The sequence below is a fragment of the Cervus canadensis genome, chromosome 11, assembly GCF_019320065.1.
Source record: "Cervus canadensis isolate Bull #8, Minnesota chromosome 11, ASM1932006v1, whole genome shotgun sequence".
In the NCBI taxonomy this organism is placed as follows: Eukaryota; Metazoa; Chordata; class Mammalia; order Artiodactyla; family Cervidae; genus Cervus; species Cervus canadensis.
In genome coordinates, this window is record NC_057396.1 from 30507841 (window position 1) to 30524261 (window position 16421).

General features: G+C 40.2%; 1 protein-coding gene across 3 annotated transcripts in view; it reads left to right on the top strand.

Moving 5' to 3' along the window:
- JHY (junctional cadherin complex regulator) overlaps window positions 1–10496 on the top strand; it is an 85625-nt gene extending 75129 nt beyond the window's left edge. For 2 of the 3 annotated variants that reach the window (XM_043481814.1, XM_043481816.1), the window contains 3 exons: window positions 6781–6861; window positions 7636–7764; window positions 9932–10496. In XM_043481814.1, the coding sequence (XP_043337749.1) occupies window positions 6781–6861; window positions 7636–7764; window positions 9932–10129 (408 nt within the window). In that variant the 3' untranslated portion in view covers window positions 10130–10496. The remainder of the gene's footprint in view (window positions 1–6780; window positions 6862–7635; window positions 7765–9931) is intronic. The other variant, XM_043481815.1, reaches the window with a different exon arrangement.
- The last annotated feature ends 5925 nt before the right edge of the window (window positions 10497–16421 follow it).

The following is a 16421-nucleotide window of genomic DNA, read 5'->3' on the forward strand; positions in this document are numbered from 1 at the left end:
ACATTGTTTTCTATCCCATCATTAAGTAACTCTCTCACCCTTACACATCTGAGGAATGTTCTGGGGGAAAGTCCTGCAGTGTCCCCCCCCCCAATCGGGGCATGACCTCTCAAGAGTTGACACAAGTCCTCCCTGGGACAGTTGATGTCATTTTCAGTTCAGGCACCTTTTGCCCCAAGTTTACAGTAAAAGTCCCTCATCTAGCTTGAGAAGCGTGATGGACGGCTGGCAGAAACCTTCCATCAGGAAATCCTGTGCCGAACTCTGCCAAAGTCGTGACCCATGGACACCAGTTCGGAGGGGCAGGTCTGGCCTGGTCAGTCATCAGCTAGAGCCAGAGTTGGCTAATGTCAGCCCATGGGCATCTCATGCAAAGACTAGCAGTGAACCCCACTGGAGATCTGTTGAAAACGTGCCTTTATTTTCCTCATGTTTGGAGACCTAATGAGACTATTATTGTTGATGTAATTTTAAAAAAATTTGAGGGCATCACACTGTCATGACCTTTTGGTCTTGTAACAGCCAAAGAGAGGTAAATCAAAGTAAATTCTAGGGATTATTTGCCTATGACAGCCTTTTGAAGAGACAGAAAGTAGATTAGTGGTTGCCTAGGCCTGGAGGGAGAGAGGGGAGGGGAGTGACTGCTAATGGGTATGGGGTCTCTTTTTAGGATAATGAAAATGTTTTAAAATTGGATTGTGGTGACTCTTGCACAGCTTGATAGCTATACTAAAAACCACTGACTTGTACAACTTCAAATGGGTGAATGTGGTGGTGTGTGAATTTTATCTCAATAAAGCTGTTAAAAAGATTTTTGATGGAAAGGGATCAAACAAAATTGCAGCACTGAGAACCAATCAAGATTACTTGAGGCTAACAAGTGAATCCAGGATTTTTCATTGCCGGTCACCCAGAACAAACTCTGTCAGGAGCCCTGGCGCTCCCTTATTTTCACTGGCAGCAGCTCAGCCTGTCAAGGGGTCAATGGCGTTTGGAGATGCCCCTTTCGGTCAACACTGTCTTTCGTGTCAGTCTGCAGTACTGGACCCTCGGTTCTGTCTTCCTGTGACCGCCATGACGTCTAGTCCAGGTGATAGTAAGAACTTGGACGGGGCAGCAATAAGCAATTACTCATGCTTCACAATCTGTCTTTTGTGAGTCAGTGGGATGATTAAGCCTAAGCTGCTTCAGACTAAGGATGTGATTTCTGGGCACTAATCATTTCTTTCTCTCAGTTTTGGACAAATCGGATTTGTGACTTGGACATGAGTGGGTTCCCTCCTTTTTCATCTTTGGTTTACTTTGGCAAATAGATAGTAACTTAGTGATTATGCTGAAAACAATGGCACAGGTGGCATAGGCCAGGTAAAGAACAAATTCGCAGTTGCCAAGAATAGGATATCTGAGCTCATTCACCTATTAAAAATCAGCAGAGGTTTTAAAATGTGATAATATTCAGTGTCATCAAGGTCTGCACAAAAGAAGCATTCTTCTGCCTCCTTAATGGAAGTGTTCATGAATGGCCCTGAATACGTTCACAATTCTGTTTCAATGATCTCAGTTCCCTTCAGAGACGTGAAGAAATAATTGAGAAGTGAGATGAGAAGAAATAATGAGTGGCTCACAAACAGTGCTCATCCCTGCGTGTGTGCATGCATGCATGTTTGTGTCAGTCGCCTGGTCATGTCCCACTGACCCCATGGACTGTAGCCCACCAGGCTCCTCTGTCCAAGGGATTCTCCAGGCAAGAGCACTGAAGTGGGTTGCCATTTCCTTCTCCAGGGGATCTTCCAAACCCAGGGATCGAACCCATGTTTCCTGCATTGCAGGTGGACTCTTACTGTCTGAGCCATCAGGGAAGTCCCCTCAGTTTTCAGATATTATAAAAATTCCGTTGTCATTGGGGAGAAAACTGAGACACACTGACCCCCCTCCCCAGGCCTCTATTTGCCAGTCCAAAGTCTAGCATACACCCTCCTACTCTCCACCCCCAGTGGAATGAGCTGCACACAGGCAGCCTTTTGCCAGGGGGAGGGTCTCAGGAGCCCATTTGGTGGCCTATGTTGGGGGAGGCTGGCCAGGGTCAAGGGCTGTGGGTGGGGGATCAGGAGGAGAGGTGTGGTTGGAGGAGCAGCTGCTGTGTGTGTGCATGGGGGGTGGTCAGCACTGAATAGGGGACCCCATATGGGGTTCCATAATGATCTACACAGTCCATGGAATTCTCCAGGCCAGAATACTGCAGTGGGTAGCCTTTCCCTCCTCTAGGGGATCTTCCCAACCCAGGGATCAAACCCAGGTCTCCCACATCGCAGGCAGATTTTTACCAGCTGAGTCACAAGGGAAGCCCATGCTCATCCCTAGGACACCTTAAATGTTCAATATTTAGAGGAAGCACTAAATAATCCAACTACAACAAGACAATAGCATGTTATACACAGAAAATATCTAGTGGCAGGGAAATACAGTGTCATGCTAACGTCAGTGAAAAATGACAAAATAATTTGTAGCATAGGGAAAATTTTAGAAAAGTAGGAGCAGACACATCTAAAGGGCAGGAAGCAGCTGTAGTGGTTTTTCTGGATGATGACTCCATTCTCTTAAAGAAGATTTATGATTTTTAAATGGCTTCAATGAACACTGTTTCTTCTATATACTTAATGTTCTAGTCATTTTAGTCCAAAGCCTTCTTTGACCCTGATGCTGGGAAAGACTGAGGGCAGAAGGAGAAGGGGGCAACAGAGGATGAGATGGTTGGACGGCATCACAGATTCAGTAGACATGAGCCTTTGACTGTGTGGATCACAATAAACTGGGGAAAATTCTGAAAGAGATGGGAATACCAGACCACCTGACCTGCCTCTTGAGAAACCTATATGCAGGTCAGGAAGCAACAGTTAGAACTGGACATGGAACAACAGACTGGTTCCAAATCGAGAAAGGAGTACGTCAAGGCTGTATATTGTCACCCTGCTTATTTAACTTATATGCAGAGTACATCATGAGAAACGCTGGGCTGGAGGAAGCACAAGCTGGAATCAAGATTGCCAGGAGAAATATCAATAACCTCAGATATGCAGATGACACCATGCTTACGGCAGAAAGTGAAGAGGAACTAAAAAGCCTCTTGATGAAAGTGAAAGAGGAGAGTGAAAAAGTTGGCTTAAAGCTCAACATTCAGAAAACTAAGATCATGGCATCTGGTCCCATCACTTCATGGCAAATAGATGGGGAAACAGTGGAAACAGTGTCAGACTTTATTTTGGGGGGCTCCAAAATCACTGCAGATGGTGATTGCAGTCATGAAATTAAAAGACGCTTACTGCTTGGAAGGAAAGTTATGACCAACCTAGATAGCATATTAAAAAGCAGAGACATTACTTTGCCAACAAAGGTCCATATAGTCAAGGCTATGGTTTTTCCAGTAGTCATGTATGGATGTGAGAGTTGGACTGTGAAGAAAGCTGAGCGCTGAAAAATTGATGCTTTTGAACTGTGGTGGTGTTGGAGAAGACTCTTGAGAGTCCCTTGGACAGCAAGGAGATCCAACCAGTCCATCCTAAAGGAGATCAGTCCTAGGTGTTCATTGGAAGGACTGATGCTGAAGCTGAAACTCCACTACTTTGGCCACCTCATGCAAAGAGTTGACTCACTGGAAAAGACCCTGATGCTGGGAGGGATTGGGGGCAGGAAGATAAGGGGACGACAGAGGATGAGATGGCTGGATGGCATCACCAACTCGATGGACATGAGTTTGAGTAAACTCTGGGAGTTGGTGATGGACAGGGAGGGCTGGCGTGCTGCGATTCATGGGGTCGCAATGAGTCGGACACTACTGAGCAACTGAACAACAATAAAGCCTTCTTTAAGAAAGGCTCTTCTTTGATCTTTTAGGATTAGATGCACTGAGTGTTGACTATAAATGTCATTATATAGTATAATGTTATATTAACATTCTAATAAGGCAAATACTATTTACAGAACTTTCATCCTTGCACCGTAGAACTGTTGCCTAAATGGCACGTGACTTTGGCCCTTTGAAGCCCCAAGGTATACTATAAAAATTCTGTAGGACCATAGAAATATTGTCTTCAGCTACAAGTCATAGAATTGCTGTTTACAACAACTTGAAAAATTCTTTGAGTTCATTCTTCTTATATATAGTTAATTCACAAGTAGGTAGTTGCACTGGTGGTTCCAGAGCTCAAAACATCAGAACCAGTATTTATGATTCTCTTGTTCTTTTTTCTTTCCTGGCCTCAAGACTGCTGCTAGCTCCAGAAATTACATCCACATTCAAGACAAGAAAAAGGGAAAGGGGGAGGGGCTGTGGCAGTCTGAATAAAAGTTTTCCAAGATGCACCCTCTAGCTCATATCTCAAAAGCCAGAGCTCAGTGCTGGGATTTGGGAAAAAGAGAATTTGGCTCTAATCCTAAAAAACAGCAATGGATAAGCTAAATGATCTGACCTCCAAGTAGTCAGTCAATAGTCCCTGTGAGTAGTAACAGTTGATCCATGTGTATATGTAAATTCACTGTTAAGATTTGAGAATTATATGCAGTAACTATATGATGAAATGTTCCATTTTTAAAGTCTCTTGACTATCTCTGCCAAATTCTCTCTTAGGAAAGAACACATTAGATATAGTGTATATATCCACTCCAGTATTCTTGGGCTTCCCTTGTGGTAAATGTGGGAGACCTGGGTTCAATCCCTGGGTTGGAAAGATCCCCTGAAGAAGGGAAAGGCTACCCACTCCAGTATTCTGGCCTGGAAAATTCCATGGACCGTATAATCCATGGGGTCACAAAGAGTCGAACTTGACTAAGCTACTTTCACTTTTCAATAATTAACAGGAACTTTCAACATTTAGAAAAATGCCCTGTCATTAGCATTTAAACAGGTGGTACCACGTACAGTTCAGAACTGCCATCTCCACGGTATGGCTGTTTATTCTAAGCACCAATTTCAATGTACCCTAAGATCATTACTGTCACCCAAACCATCTCTTTGGTATTGTCCTTCCTACCCTTCCCAGGTAGCACTAGTGGTAAAGAACCTGACAGCCAGTGCAGGAGATGTTGAGACACGTGAGCTCAATCCCTGGCTCAGGATGATCCCCTGGAGGAGGGCAAGGTGACCCACTCCAGTATTCTTGCCTGGAGAGTCCCAAGGACAGAGGAGCCTGAGGGGCTACAGTCCATATAGTTTCAAAGAGTTGGACAGGACTGAAGTGACTTAGCATGCATGCACCCTTCCCAAGGAAGACAACCAAAGGAATTCAAATTAAAGGACCTGGTTTTCCACAAGGGCATCTACTGCAAATAACAAGTCAGATTTCCTGTCAAAAGCAGGAATTTGGGGAAAATCTCAATCTATCCTACAGTCAGGAGTGCCTTAGCATTTTTCCTGCCTATTACTGTGCTCAAGTGTCATAATTTAATAATTAAATGACCTTGTTTTGTATTGTCCCTTTAAATATGCAAATGTTAATAGTTATCATATAAAATTACCTGTACCCTTCAACATATCCAGAATCACACTGAATACAATGAATTTCTCAGTGGGTCTTCCTTAGACTCTTAAGCTTTACATGTTTCCTTTCTTTTGAATCTTAATATCAGACAGGGCACTCTCCCTTTGAAGCAGTGTGCTTACCCAAGTCATTTATTGATAGATAACCTGTTCCAGGGAGATCATTCAGTGCAGTGAATGGAACAAAACTAGACATACTTGTCATAGTAGCAGCAAAGTAGGAATGTGTCCGTCATGTTAAAAATATTAATAACAAATCTACCATATGACCCCTCAACCCCACTACTGATCAGGTACCCTGAGGAAACCATAATCAAAAAAGACACATGTACCTCAATGTTCAAAGCAGCACTGTTTACAATAGCCAGGAAATAGAAGCAATAAATGTCCATTGACAGATGAGTAGATAAAGAAGATGTGATACACATACACAGTGGAATATTACTCAGCCATAAAAAAGAATGAATTTGAGCCAGTTCTAGTGAGGTGGATGAACCTAGAGCCTGTTATACAGAGTGAAGTCAGAAGGAGAAAAACAAATACAGTATATTAACACATATATATGGAATCTAGAAAAATTATGTTGATGAACCTATTTTCAGGGAAGGAATGGAGACACAGATGTAGAGAATGGACTTGTGGACACAGTGGGGGAGGGAGAGAGTGGCATCAACATATATATACTATCAGGTATAAGATGGAGAGCTGGTGAGAAGTTGTTGTGTGGCACAGGAAGCCCAGTCTGGTGCTCTGTGATGACCTGGAGGGATGGGATGGGGGAGAGGAGGAAGGCTAGGGAGGGAAGGAATGCATGTATAATTAGAGTTGATTTGCATTGTTGTATGGCAGAAACCAACACAACATTGCAAAAAAGTTTTTAAATACTTAAACTAAAAATATAGGAAAAAAAGTAAAAAAAAAAAAAAAGTTAATAACAAAGCAGCACTTTACTCACTTGAAATTTTTTATTTATAACTTTGAGAATTTCAGTGTTTTTTTATTGCAGAAGTGGAAAAGTCCACACATGTCAGCCCACCAGCTACAAATTACCAAGGACACTGTTATCAATGACGACCATTAAAATGGAAGAACTGTCAGGACACACCCACTCCCCCAAGGTCCACGCAGGCCACCATTCTTCATTTCGCTTCTCCCCTTTCTCATGTGGCTATGACAACTTGGAAGGGGCGGGGGAGGGGGCGGAACATACAGGTCTCTAAAGGAAACTCTCTCTTTGTATTTTCAAGAGCTCCAAGCTGAAAGGTTATCAGAACAGAGACGTGAAACTTGGAGGCCTCGGACCTGACCTTGAGTCCATCAGAGACAAAGTGAGTGGGAGGTACCTACAGCATTTCCAGGCTCAGATCTGCCCTTTGTCTTCCAGCAGAACTGTATAGAGAGACCCCAGGAACCAAGTTCTAATTCAAACATCTCCCTCTGAATAGAGACCCCTCTGAAATAGCACTGGTATTAATAAGAAGCCCCGGGCACTCCTTCTACCATGAAATAATATTACTCAGCCAATGTTGTTTTATGTATCCACCTTTTAAGTTAGTTTTGAAGGCCCAAACAGAAAAGTGGGGCATGTGCCCATGAAAAGAGATGTCTGTGTTATGTGGTTGTTGGTCTTTTCCAATAGAGTTATCTTTAGAATACTGAAGAGTGGCTACAGAGAAGACACTCAGGGTAAGAGTTTCCCAGCCCATGAAAAGTGCATCCACTTTATTCTCTTTCCTTTAGTGAAAGGAGATCTTCATTTAATGTGTTTTAACTGCAGTTGCACTCAAGGCATAAAAAGAGAGTAGAGTTCAAAGTTGGAAGCAAAAATGAAAATAAATTGGGTAAACGCAACAAAGCAGAGGCTGAATGTGATTTAGCCCCTGTTAAAGGAACACTGGGTGTATTAGTGCCCCCTTGAGAGAGAATGATTTCTAGGAGAAACATTAATTTAACCATTTCACTGCTGTCACACATGATAATCCCATTTCCCCTGTGCTAATGATACTGTATGCCCAGCTCACTAAAATTAGTGTCACTTGAAAGAGAGAACAGAGCGATCTAGCAGGACCTGTGAGTCACCCTCCCTGTGCTTCTCTGAACAGATGCAGAAATTAATACAGCAAAAGGAATATGCTAAACAAGTGAAGGAATACAACATGAAGGCACTATCCATCCCCTCAAAGCCACAAACAGCAATAACTGAAAATAAACCTGCTGTCCCTCGGCAGAAGGTAAGAAACTCTCACCAAGGCAGTTAGTTCTCTTTTCAATTAGAATTAAAAGGAAATCTTTGTGACCTCATGACTTAAATTCCCCACATCTTTTGAACACAGAGGATGTTTTAGCTACTACCATTCCTGCAGCACCCTGTCATTCACAGATATTAATATAAAAGTGATATACCCACATATGCTGCTGGAAGGTTAGAGTCTTTTTTTCCCCTGAGGGTCACTATTATTTTTGTCCTCCATGTGTTTTCCTCCTAGTATTTCAAGTTTGTCACACAAAAATTGAATGCTTAGGTGGTTTTCTTTCTAAAAGAAACTAGTAATCCTGATTAACCATCAATTTCCTTCTCTACCACTAAACAAGTTTTAAGAAATTAGCATGTTCTTACCATCTCTGGGTGCCGGTGTCAGAGGAAAGTCCTTCATTGTTTCAAGTTCACTCCCTACATTTTTCCTAAGCAATGGTACAATAGGTATAGGTTCCTCTACCTAAGAAAATACTTTGGTCACTTGATGTAAAGAGTTGACTCATTGGAAAAGACCTTGATGCTGGCAAAGATTGAGGGCAGGAGAAGGAGGCGACAGAGGATGAGATGGTTGGATGGCATCACCGACTCAATGAACGTGAGTTTGCGCAAGCTCTGGGAGATGGTGAAGGACAGGGAAGCCTGATGTGCTGCAGTCCGTGGGGTCGCAAAGAGTCAGACACAACTGAGAGACTGAACAACAACAACCCAAGAAAAATGATTTCATAAAATACAGAATGTTCTCCCTCTCAGAAGTCATCCAACTCTAAGTTGTGATGTGAATGAAATATGTTCTATGGGGACACCAAGCTTTGCAGTACAAGTCTCTGCCTCAGTCCCAGCAAGGACGTGGGACCCTTTGCATGAGGGACAAGTGACCCTTTGGTGCTTTTAGGTATTTGTACTTCATGTTCTCTTTCACAGACTCTCATATTTTCTATCTATTGACTTTCTTCCTCAGACCTTGAAGACCTCAGTCCTCTTGATTGAGTTTCCATGGTGCCACTTTTTCTTTTTTCTCCAAACCATTATTTTTTCATGAAAAAATTCAAGGCAGCAAGTCTATAATTAGAAATTCCAACAGAAGTCACCTACACACAGGGAGAAGTCCAGAGTTTTTCTGTTTTGGAAATTTTTCCCCTTCCAGAACATATATATATTGCATCTATCCCCATTTCAGCTCTCAGGAAACTTACTAAAATGTAAAACTAGAGAGGTGAGATAAATTAGGGGTTTGGGATTAACATATACACACTTCTACATATAAAATAAACAACAAGGAGCTACTGTATAGCACAGGGAACTATATTCAGTATCTTGTAATAACCCATAATGGAGAAGAATCTGAAAAAGTGTGTGTGTATATATATATATATATATATATATATATATATATATAACTGAATCACTTAGCTGTATACCTGAAACTAAAATAACATTGTAAATTAACTATACTTCAATTTTTTAATTTTAAAAAAGTGTTAAAACATATAAAGGCAGATTTAGAAATCATATTTAGTGAGCTCATTTTCATTGTAATGCCTTTCAGAACTGACAGCCCTGAATAAAAGACTGCCTTTTTTCAGTATCCAGGTTTCTATAGGTATACAAAAGAAAAAAAAGAAAAAATAATTTTCAACCTCTAAAGAACACTTGCTAGAGGTCTGAGAGCCAGAAAGAAGAATAGTTGGTGTAATAATGGAGGCTCAATTTTATCTCAACTACAGTGATGTCTTTGGTCTCAAGCTGTAACAAGTCCTCTTTGGATGGAAAGGTCTGTTAATATCTCCTTAATAGAGGTTTGGTTTTAATAAGACTGCCAGAAGCTAAATAGATCAAACACATAAGAAATCTATTTTCAAGCACTTTAATAAAGCTCAGTTTTATAAAGAAAACATCCAAAGGCACAACTGTATGTATCAGTCTTCAACTCTTTTTTTTCCACATTATTTTGTTACATGGCTAATTTTATTTAAACTGTGTGTTATATTGCATTATTTGTATTTTCCATTTGGTCTCCATGTCTTAGTACATTACCTGTAGCAATAGTCTCCATTTATATTATCAATAAACCTTTTCTAAGACTAGATTTAAGGAATCCAGGGCTCCCTTCCCATTTCAAATAAACTTTTATATGCTTTTAGGCTTTGGAATATGCTAAGACCATCCCCAAACCCAAACCTTCAAATCTGAGTGATCAAGCCTCAAAAGAAAAGAAAAATCCAACCCATGCTGGAAAAGAAGGCACCTTACCTGAAATCTCACTGCTGGAAGTGCTGCAGAACAGACACGAAAGAGAAAAACAGGCCGTGGCTGCTTTTAAAGTCCTTCACATTGTATAGACAACATATGTGCTGGAGACCAGAGACACTCGGGGAATGGACATGGAGGAGAGAAATTCCAACTTTAACTGCTCTGCATTAAGTGATGACCTTGCGTCATCATCTAACTAACTACATTCCATGTTTGCTTTGTACAGGATTTAAAATATGGAGCCCTAATTACAAGATGGTGCCATATTTTACTTTCCAGGAAGAAAAACTATTTTAATTATTTATTTTCAAAATCAGTTAAAACTGGGGCTGAATAAGAACTAGGGAATAAAACCTTCTAGTTTTCTATCAGCTCTTCTAATTTCTAAAATGATGGCTACCCTTTCTCAGCATAATGAAACGCTTGAAGTTACCCAGAAAGAAATCTATCTAGTTGGGTTTATTTCTCATTTTTCTGATAAGAAAAAAAAAAGTATGAACACTTCGGTTTCTACTGAAAAGAACTCAAATGGGACTATACACAGTTAATTTTGAGATGTCGTTTCCAAAACATTTCTAACATCTCTCAATATTTTAAAGGATAAAATCTTTTAAATGAAAGTGCTTCAGATGTGCTCACTCAAGTAAAATCAATCTCAATGCTGTTCTAACACAGCATCAAGACATTAACCAGAAATCTACCAAGTCCAGGAACGCTCAAGTTAGGCAACTCTGAGGCCCACTTTCCCAAAGCTACTTTCTCAAGTCTATAAATGTGCTGACCATCTTGCCATCACAAATATCTTAAAATATCCTCAGGTGTGTGCTTTCATACAAAAACACTGGCTAAGACAAAAACATCCCACTGTGTACTAGTGAATGTCAATATTAATAAATATTTTTTTACTTTTCAAAAAATCTTTTAAAACTCAGTTCAGTTCAGTCACTCAGTTGTGTCCGACTCTTTGCGACCCCATGAATTGCAACACGCCAGCCCTCCCTGTCCATCACAAACTCCCAGAGTTTACTCAAACTCATGTCCATCGAGTCGGTGATGCCATCCAACCATCTCATCCTCTGTCGTCCTCTTCTCCTCCTGCCCCCAATCTCTCCCAGCATCAGGGTCTCTTCCAATGAGTCAACTCTTTGCATCAGGTGGCCAAAGTATTGGAGTTTCAGCTTCAGCATCAGTCCTTCCAATGAACACCCAGGACTGATCTCCTTTAGGATGGACTGGTTGGATCTCCTTGCAGTCCAAGGGACTCTGAAGAGTTTTCTCCAACACCACAGTTCAAAAGCATCAATTCTTCAGCATACACACTGTAAAATTCACATGTCTTAATTTACTGGAGGATTTAATTTTTCTGAGTTGCTTGTACTAGATGGGCCTTGCATTCTTAGATGGCTATATCCAGAAATGGACACATTTGACAACAGTATAGTATAGTGTTAATCACTCAGTCGTGTCCGTCTCTGCAACCCCATGGGCTATAGCCCACCAAACTCCTCTGTCCATGGAATTCTCCAGGCAAATCTGTTTCTCTCTACAGGTGGCATAAGGACTAGCTTTGGAGATTTATTCCTATGTTGTATACATCTACATATACCACAACATGATAGAAAGACTGCCTGTACAAAATTTAATTTCCTACTGGAAACAGAATTGAAGGTCTGGAAAGATAACAAGTATCTGAAGATAAACAGTTAAGTTGGAGCATCCTGGTTCAGTAGTATTGAGGAAATCAGAGCATATATGAGGAGTTAGTTCAGGAAAATCATAGCCCAAGCTGCTCCTAAAATGTATTTATAAAAGAAGTGGAACCTTTAGGTTACATGTTCAAAGATTTTTCTAAAAACATGAGCTAGAATGATTTTTTTTCCCCTAAATGGCCTTAAATTTAAACTTGCTCTGGAAAATAAAGGGAATAATGCATATAAAGACATTTCCATATTTCTATATGTAAAGGGACAGGGTAAGTTATTTAAATGTTCCGTTTCTATTAAATTATCTTAAAGGAATTTAGAGCTTGGAAGGGGTTTATCTTGTTCAAGTGTCAATTTTTCAGAAGAGGCAATGATGATCAAGAAAGGGTGTGACTCTGAATCCCTTCAGTCCTACAGTGGGAGAGCAGGAAGGTCTAAACTCCAGTCTTTGAACAGTGCTGTTGGATTGACTGATTGTGGTAAGAGAGATTTCTTGCTTCTCTGTGTGAGCAAAGAGGAATTGGCTATATATTTCAATTTGGGACATGAACTTCCACCATTAAGTTCCATTTTTAGAAATATGCATTATTACCTATCTTGCATTTTTAGCATGCACAATCTGGCAACTTCATTACTTCACTGATAAAGTTGTAAGAGACATCTACAACACAACTCAAATGTTGACCAATAAATGAGATGCTATTACAGTTTTTTTTTCCAGAACATTTAAAAACCCTCCCTAACCATTTCTGTCAGCCTAAGCATTAAATCCTTCAGGCACATTCACACATATCAATGCCATTTAGAACCCACACTCCACTGAAGCAGGTTCAGTGAATCAGATATCAAACATTTCCCAGAGACTTTACATCCAAGGCAAGGCTTCACCATCCAATAAGTATGATTCTAGCACAATTAAAATTCTTTGTACACAGGGGCTTCCCTGGTGGCACAGTGATAAAGAATCCACCTGCCAATGCAGGAGAAACAATTTCAGGAAGATCTCACATACCCCGGAGTAATTAAGCCTGTGCAAATAAGCAACAACTATTGAGCCTGTGCTCTAGAGCCTGTGTGCCCCAACTACTGAAGCCCGCGTGTCTAAAGCCCATGCTCCCCAAGAAGAGAAGCCACTGCAATGAGAAGCTCACACACCACAACTAGAGAGTAGCCCCCACTCTCTGCAACTAGACAAAAGCCTGCACAGCAACAAAAGCCCCAGCACAGCCAAAAATAACTTTTTTAAAATGGGATGCTTTTTTAAAAAGTTCTTTGTACCCAAATACTGAAAGTGACAGGTAGCATCTAAAATGACTTTAGCTTAAAAAAAAAAAAAAAAAAGAACATATTTGCTGAAAGTTTGGGGGTTGAAATCAAAGAATAGTTCAAAGTAGGCTTCATCTGACCCCAAGTCATTCCACAACCATAAGATCCAGCAGAATGTCTCTAATGTCTAAGCAAAATGTCATGACACTAGGACAGGACAGAGATTCTGCAAGAACAGTGAAAGACAAACACTTATTGACGCCTACTTTCAAGAAAACTGTACAATAACATTGATCTTCTATAGACCCAAGTGGATCAATAATCAATTTTTATAGTATTTCTGTTTCAGATATTTAGGAAATAAAAAGAACCTGCCTATCAGACGGCACGAAACTATAAACCTGAGTGATAAAATGATGGAGGCCCTGGATTTGACCAGATGTTAGATAAGCCATTGAAAGACATAGTGCCTAATCTGCCTAATCTCTATGAGCTGGTATAAATAAAGGACCTTTAAATAATGTATGCTCTCTTATTATAGCTCCTTTTGTGATGTTTTTTCATCTTGAGGTTCCAACAAGAGCATCCTCCTAGAGGGAGCTTTTGGACAAGTAGCTGAATTTAATGACAGCTGTCTTCATGATATTGTTCTGTATGGTAAGGAGTCTCCTGGGGGTTATCTAGAAACCAACTCAAGAAAAGACAATATTGAGGAATAAAATAAAAGGTAAGCGTAGCAAAAGCACCAAAGTCTAATGGTTCCAATCGGGGCCTTATTATTGGTTAATGAATCATTGTCAAAACATCGCAGCAAACATGAGCATGCACAGCCTACTCTATAGTGAGAAAATGACTCTTCATCCCAACAGTTATTAGCTGGGAGTTGTTTGAAAACACATCCAGTAATTAGAACAACACTGGAGCTAATTGAGAACTTTGAGTTGATAGCAAATGGTCTATAATATCAGACAGGATAAATTCAGGGGGGATTCTTTTTTAATTACTGATTGAAAAATTGCATAAAAAATGAATTGAATTTGGGTGACAGTCTGCACATATCAGGACAAGTTTAACTAATTCTCTCCAAGATGTGCTTCCAAACATATATTACCATTAGATTAGAAGTTGCACTTGAAAATATAAAGTTCTTAAGGAAAAATGAAGGTTGCTTTCCTAAGCATGCCTTTTTAAAGATTATCTTTTCCTATCAAGAATAAACCCTGAATGCGAGAGATAGTGAAGGACAGGGAGCCTGGTGTGCTACAGTCCATGGGGTCACAAAAAGTCGGGCACCAACTTAATGACTGAACAACAATAATACACATTTATTCTAACTCTCAAGTGTTCTACAGGACAACTATAGGACTTCTCCCTAATGCTAACTACGTCTTCATAACTTCTATTCCTAATGGGTAAAAACAGAAAGACAAAAAGATACATGAGTGCTCCATTTGCTTAGCTATTTTCCTAGTGAAAAAGGATTTAAAACTAACAGCACGATGTGATATTTTTTCATTATTGCAGATTTTGTTTATCCAATGTCTCACTCCCATTCTATATCCTTGATTATAAGAAATTTTCTACATTGTCAGACAAAATTTCTGTACTATAAAGGCAAAAAAAGGAGAAATATGTATTCTAATAAAATTTTTACTTAGATATTCACTCCACTTTTTAAAGCATACGGAAGTAGGATCTCAGAGTAGCTAAAAATCTGATATTCAGAACTGTCTCTTCAACCCACAGCCTCCAGACTAAGTATAGTATTTGCTTCTACTCCCCCTCTCACTTCATTAAGCAAAACCACACATCTTTCTCACAAAGGTACTGAGAAAACACAAACGTCTCCATTTCCTAGGCAAACATCCATTCAATGGAAAGCAAAAGGGTATGGATAGCAGATTTTTCTTTCATTCATCAATGTATTCATTCTTTCATTTGTTCATTTTATTTCCCCACCTGTCTTAAGGATTCCCATTCTTCATGTTTTGTTACTTGATTTTGATTTAGTGGAATAGCTGGAAAGTTGAGGCTTTCCCAAAAGGTTATGAAAATATCAGTGTGAGAAGCAATAAGATGCAAAGTGCACAGATTTTTTTTCGGCTCTCTCTACCACTCAATATATGGCCTCTTTGGGTAAAATGAAGAGAAGAAAAAAGAATTTGGCGGCAAGGTTTATCTCCCCTGCTGCCTCTCCACTGCCTTTTCATTGTACCCTTGCAAACTTGAGCCATGTAAGTAATTAATTTTCAATAAGCTGAATAAATGGTCTTCCACTATTAAACAACTCTAACGGGTCGAGAGGATTACAATGATGTGACTGTCTCAGGCAAATATATTTAGTGATGCTCTGGAAATATCTGATAAGATGTCAGAAATTTTCTTTAATGAGCTGACAGCTCAGAGAGACCCGACCGGACATGGAGGCTGCCAGACTGGCTTTTCAGAGCACCTCTTGTCGCTGGAGTCCCAAGCGTTTGCAAGAGATGCTTAAACAGTAGGTATCCTAAGGGCACAAATTTGACAGTGGGAGAAATAACCTTCAGAAATTTAAAATCCCCCAAGTATACCAGTTATCCTTTGGGAAGCTGTTTGTACAGGAGAAGGAAGAAGAAAAGAAAATGAATGTCCAGCGAGTAAAATCCCTGTAGATTTCTACACTAAATAATTTGGGCCCCAAATGGACACTTTCCTCTGTGGCAAATTTGCCTCCTAAATTAATCCTTACACTTTCTTTTTTGCCATCCAGACAATGATCGAAATCACTCTCATGAAACCTGATTGGCCTTACCCCAGATCTCCAGCCCATCACCTGGCAGCAATGTCTTTTCCCATTTCCCCTGCTTCCACACAATGGTGACACTTTGAAGCAGTACCACGGATGCTGTCTTGCCTTAAAATTGATAATCTAGCATACAAACCTCAAGCACCCATTTTTAATGAAACCTTTAGATGAATATCAAAGAACTATTTGCCATGTCTAATGTTTTAATTAGATTATATTCTCAATTTAACCCATTAAACCTCCTTTGATGATCCCCATATTTAGTGTTTAGCCTCAGATGCACGAGGTAATGAATACTGGACCTTTTGATTTAATGAGAATTTCGGCTCTTCCAGCCTGCGCCTCTTTGTATACCTTTTATTTTGCCAGCTATAGAATTCAGTTAATTGAAGGGGTCTCTTACCATCACACATTAAGGAGTATAAATTAGCATGCCCATTCTGATTGGAAAATGCACGCAGACAGTTTTGCTTTGATCTGAGGACTGAGCTGAAGAAGGCAGTAGCCCTCTGAAAATGAGCTGATGGCCTTGTTATCAGGGCAAAATGTAGATGCATCCGTGTGTCACAAAACACTTAATGTCTTAATTGATCACCTTCCAATTCTCCCTGTCCTGTTTGCATCATT